A 6,000-nucleotide genomic window follows, 5' to 3' on the forward strand; every position below is an offset into this window, starting at 1 on the left:
AAAATAAGTGTAATCAAATCTTGATTATAACTTTCTACAATTTTAACATCAAGTCTTATTTTTTATTCCTACTCTAGGCAACAAGTTACAGAAATAATATTTGTTTTAAAAGCTGTCAGTACTCTCATAGACTCTCTTAAAAAAACTCAGCCAGAAAACGGTAAGTAATATTTTCTTATAGGGTATCAACTTTACCTTTTATTAATTATAGTCTTGTAAGATAAAGAGAGACTGTTAAATTTGGCTCTGATAGTGTAGATATGACATTGTAAAGATTTTCACGATGAGTCATAATTTGCAATTATTAAGACATAAAGGCTTTAAAATAAAGTTATATAAGTTAGCAATTTTTTCCTATTGCAGTATGTATCTATTATGAATTTTTGGAAGATTAAAGTATTTGTTCTAAATAATTTGAGAGAGAGTTGGGTATTATTTTAAATGTTTCTAAAATGGAATTTTGAAATATACTTTTTTCAAAAAAAAACTTTAAAAAAGCAAATGAAGTGCTAAATGATTTAGCAAATGAAATACATTTTGATTCTTTTAAGAATACTTAGATATATAATAGGTTGAATTATATAATGGAAGGATAATCAATCATATTAATTTCAAAATTAGCACATGAATAGATTATATGAGACTGAATGCAGATATTCTGCAGGTGGTCCTCAAGTTACAATTATTCATTCAGTGGCCGTTCAAAATTACAGCATTGCATAACGAAGGTACTTACAGCCAAATTTTGAAGCATCAGGCCATTTCAGCACCCCTGCAGTCATGTGATCAAAATTGGGCACTTGATAACCTGCCTGCACTTACTGAAGGGATACTTTAACTTCCCCTATCCACCCCTTTCCCCACCATTTATGTCCTTTTGGCCCTCTGCGCTGTCTTCCCTGCCACCTTAGCTCACCTTTGCTATCTTCTTGCTCCTGATATTGACCAAGTATGCCTGGCCTGGCCCTTCATGAAGCAACTGCTGGCCGCACGACTTTCTTCCCAGAGTCGCATATGACAGTTTTTTCATGAGACTTGGGGAAGATGGCTTCATGATCAGCAGCTGCCTCAAAAGGGCCAGGACAGACATGCCTTGTCACAGCGGGAGCAAGAAGATTATGAAGTCAGCTGAGGAGACAGAGTCCAGGTTGGGGACTGTGGCTGGGATTGCAATGGGGCATCTGGGGCTTCCCAAGATGCTGCAGCTTTGCGCCATGTTGATAGTGCAGCTGCAGCTTCCAGAGGTTGCTGAGGTTCCATATTCCACTGTGGCTCAGGGCTTTTTGTAGCTCCAAAGCCATGGCACACCAAAAAGCCCTTGAGCCACAATAGTGACATTAGATTTTATGGCTACATTGCTTAGCAATGGAAATTCTGGTACCTATTACCATTGTGCCTTGTGGAGTACCTGTACTTAATGTGCTTTGAACTGCTTATTACATGTATGAAAGTTATATCAGATTTAGGTGTCCTGAAATAAATTTAGCATAAAATACTTTATATTTCAGTCTTGGTGCCCCTTTGAATAATTTTCCCATAAAACCAATTCACATTTTGAAACTGTCCCCCAATTTATTTAATATCTATTTATAACCTCTAATTCTGTAGAGTCTTGTATTTCTGATAGCATTAACCAATACCAAATAATTTAAAAGCTTTTTTTTCCAAATGTCACTATGGTTTTACCCAAAATGCTAGAAACAGATTGACTGTTTCATCTGTTCTTAAACTATAAATATTCTATTTTAGTTATTTTTCATACAACAAAAAATTAACAACCATTCACTTATGAATGGTCTTTGGTGAAAGGCAGGTCATAAGCAATTCACTGGAGATGTGTCTTGAACAGTTGAATTATGATCAAGGAAGAAGGGACATACAAAACTGTTATTTATGGGTACATGAGTCTTATTAGCTTAAGAGTAGGTAAGGCTACTGAGAGTCTAGAAGACATAATGCTAGGAACAGAAGACTGTTCAGTATTGTTTGGACATTTGTGTTGCTAAGCAAGCAATCTCATGCTAAGGAATGATTCCCCGTGCTTCCTTCACTGCCTTACATAGCTTGTCCATCCATCTCATCTTAGCTGAGAAAGACTATTGAGAAAGACTTAGTTGAGAAAAGCTATTGTCTTAGTTGAGAAAGACTATTTTTGCATTCTGAACTTTGTTATTCCTTGAAAGTAATTCCTCTATTAATTTCTTAATAGAGGAAAAGAAAAATCTAGACAGAATGACTCATTTCCTTTAATGGCTAAAGACACTGCCATGACTGGCATCAAAAACAGTTTTATGCAGAATTTAATCACAGGAGTTCTATGGTATAAGATGCATTCATACATATATTCAGGCAAGATGCCAGTGCCCAAATGTTACCTGGCTCCCATCAGGTATAAAAACTGCTTCTGTCAAGATAATCTCCAGTAGTTCTTACTTGCTTCATTAACTTGACCAATCTTACAGTTAAAAATGGCAAGAAATAAAAAGCACTAAAAAGACCTCCCAATGTTCCTCCAAATTTAAACAATATTAATAATACTTTTGTGGCAGTGAAAAAGGTTCTAAAAATCTTATAAATGTACTTATTGTTACAGTTGATGATAACACATGGGCACAGGTTATTGCTCTGTACCCAACATTAGTAGAATGTATCACCTGTTCATCTTCAGAAGTCTGCTCTGCTCTCAAAGAAGCATTAGTGCCATTTAAGGACTTCATGCATCCACCAATATCCAAGGTACAGAATGGAGAGTCATGACCAAGTTTTAATACTTTTTAAAGAAAAATTCTAATAAAATGTTTATTATGACTTGACACATCTCTAATAAATCTCATATGACTTGTACTTGGTAAACAGCACTGACAGCCTCTAAACTTTATAACCAGAATTCAGTGATTCATATCAAGCTCACATCTGAATCTAGTGAGTGGAGGTAAAAAGTACAAGCTTTTGACTGAGAAGAATCCATTTTAACGTACAGTACTTGCTACAGTAACTTGAAGTGGTGATTGAAAAGTGGACTTATGTATAGCTTGTTGTGGATGACTTAATGATGTAATTAAGAAACTGATTTGTTGAATTTATTAGGCAGGAGTTTTACACTCTTCTTTTCAAGTACAAACTGTACTAAACTTTTATGCAAGATGGTACTGTAACATTCCATATTATCTGTAACCAGCCTTTGTAAACAAAGGGAATGTGTATTTCTGTGTATAATAAATCGTACAGTTCTGTAAAAAAAAAACCCTGCATTTATTATTTAAATTATTTTTAAATATTGATAATGTTTAAGGGTTGAAAATATATTTATTATGAACATTAAGTTATATGTATTTTTACTTAAGTGCATTCATCTTTGAGCATACAGGATTTTTCTTTCTTTCTTTTTTAGCATATTTGAATGTACCGTATATTATCTGTGGCCATTGAATAATAATTTTACTAACAAGTCATGTGAATAAAGATAGTGGCAAACAGCGTGTGAGCTGCTATGTTAAATTAATCCGCATAGGCAGAACATTGCTGTGTAACACTCAAAACTATCATACCTCATTTCATAAACTAATTATTTTACTTTTAGCTCTTTCATGCTACACTTTTTAAAAATCTTATATTTGAAATGTATGTGTTTTCTTTGTTTTGGTCCTAAACAGCTTTGAACACCATTAATTATAACTAAAGCAAGGTATTTTCAAGTATCAGCAATATTTTACTGTATGTCATTGTCATGATTTCAGCTGTCTTAAGTGCTTTGTTTTGTAATATCTTTTCAAACTAAAAAAACTGTTCTTTTTGGGTATGATGTGTGTGTGATATAAGAAAGAAGTGTATTTTTGAAGATAGCTTAGAGATTCAGTAAATTGTCAAAGTACAATTGTTGTTTCCCTTTACTTAGAGTCCAGGGTGGCCTGGTGTGCTATAGTTCATGGTGTTGCAAAGATTTAGCAACATGACTTAGCAACTGAACAACAACAATCACAGGGTTATTTTTTTAATAAAATCATTTTGTCATAAAAAATATGTTAATATGATATACTGGTACATTTTACTAAAAATTGTTCGAGATCCTAATCATATCACTTCAGTTGTTTGGCCTGCGTAAAACAGTAACTATTTCAAATCAGGCAGATATTTCAAGTCACTCACTTTTGTAATAGAGTACTCTGGATATTGTCACAAATACTGCATAAGTAGGTACATTTGTAAGATTGAGTTATGGTCTTTTTTCTCTTAAGAATTTTGGTAAAATAGGCAAAGGTGTATGAATAAAAATCATTTTATAACAATATACCTTCAAAGATAATTTCAGTGAGACTTTTAAATTACCTAAAATATTTTGAAGTGCCCTGAATTTAGAACAAGAGAATATGATAAATAATCCTGGTAGCATTGATAACAAACATGTGGCTCCTGAGACAACTTTGCCAGAAGACACTGAAGATGCAGATTCCACACCCTGTTTCTAACTATATTGTCTCATGACAAGTCAGCACTCCCTGATAACCAACAGGATTAGTCTGTTTTCTCCCAATTTACTTCAAATGCCAATCTCTGTGGGGGCCATCATAGAGGTCTGACTCAGATAATTAATCCCTTTTTTATATCTGATATAGAAGAAAAAACTCCAGAATTATTGGCAATATTTCTATTCAAAAATAGGCTATCTTTCAAGGCATCTTTAGACATAATTTATAGGACAAACTCTATGCTAGTCAGCTGTACAGATACTGATTGGTTCTGATTGTCCTGATTAAGTCACAATGAAAATGTTAGTATTTTCAAATAAATTAGATTCTGGATATGGTGAAGAGTAAACCTATGCAAATTCTTTGATCAAATGTAACAAATTTGATGTTTTCTTTCTTATGTAATAGTAAACTACATTCCATGAAAATAACATATCCAGGTCTCTGTATGAACAAATAGGCTGAATTATTTCAGGGGACATGGTTTAATTGATGTTGCCCATTTTTTGTGAAAGAATAAACCACCATTCTTCCCCTCAGTCTGGTTAATTAAAAGCATCAATAAAATTGGTGCTTTGGGGAAAAGGGATTTGAAGTTACAGGTTTGCTAGCTCTAGTATATATTCTATTAGCATGCTAATCGGATTAGATTAAAATTTAAATTTAAACTGGAACAGACCTCACAATTGGGGCAGTCTCTACAGGTATTCCTCAGCTTACAACCATTTGTTCGGCAACTATTCAGTTATAACAATACTGAAATGGTTGTAAAATGGATTTACAACCCTTAGCCAAATGTGATTAAAATTTGGGTGTTTGACAACCTATTCACAGGATACAAGTATGCTCCAACTCCCCACTCTCTCCCACCCCATCTCTGCCCTTTGGCCACCCTGCACCCTCCCATTTGCAGAGTGGCAAGCAGCTCCAGAACCACAATATCTAGGGCTGCTTGCCATGCTCCAGGAAGTTACAATTGTTCTATACAGGGACCCTTGCTAGCCTGTACTCCACTACCCCAGCTCACCTTCACGGTTTTCTTCCACTACTGATAACATGGGCCTGCTGCCAATGGCCCAGGCTGAGCTTCTGTTACAGGAAAAAACAGGCCAAAGCAGTCCTTAAGCAGCATGCCAAAATGTCTTTTTCAAAAAGCTACTGCAATCCAGCTCATCTAAACATCTCTTTGCAAAAAAAATGTCCATGCTTCAGATTGAGATTTGTAAGTGATCTGGAGCAAGAGGACAAATCGATATGACACTGGCCTTCACAAGCAAACTGGAGGCCAGATGGTTTTTGGCAGGCAAAAATGAATCTGGTACACTTCTCTCACCTGTTGTGATCTGCTTTCCTGACTTATGGTTGCAAGCTCATGGTGGATGAAGCAGCAGGCTAGAGATGGGCAAAGCATGGAGAAACGAAAGTCTTTGGTATGGGGAACAAGCAAAATGAACAATGCCAAAATTAGTTTTAAACTCAAATGATCAATGGATACCAGCCAAGATGCTCTAAAGTCATATTTTCCAATGAACCC

At 35.0% G+C, this 6,000-nt stretch overlaps 1 protein-coding gene across 2 annotated transcripts in view; it reads left to right on the plus strand.

Moving 5' to 3' along the window:
* Nucleotides 1-3,874, plus strand: part of MON2 (MON2 homolog, regulator of endosome-to-Golgi trafficking) — an 86,253-nt gene extending 82,379 nt beyond the window's left edge. For both annotated transcript variants that reach the window (XM_070948095.1, XM_070948096.1), the window contains 2 exons: nt 78-160; nt 2,594-3,874. In XM_070948095.1, coding sequence (XP_070804196.1) covers nt 78-160; nt 2,594-2,757 — 247 coding nt within the window. In that variant the 3' untranslated portion in view covers nt 2,758-3,874. The remainder of the gene's footprint in view (nt 1-77; nt 161-2,593) is intronic.
* The last annotated feature ends 2,126 nt before the right edge of the window (nt 3,875-6,000 follow it).

The sequence above is a fragment of the Pituophis catenifer genome, unplaced genomic scaffold, assembly GCF_029215685.1.
Source record: "Pituophis catenifer annectens isolate HBS135680 unplaced genomic scaffold, rPitCat1.0.hap2 SCAF_7, whole genome shotgun sequence".
NCBI lineage: Eukaryota > Metazoa > Chordata > Lepidosauria > Squamata > Colubridae > Pituophis > Pituophis catenifer.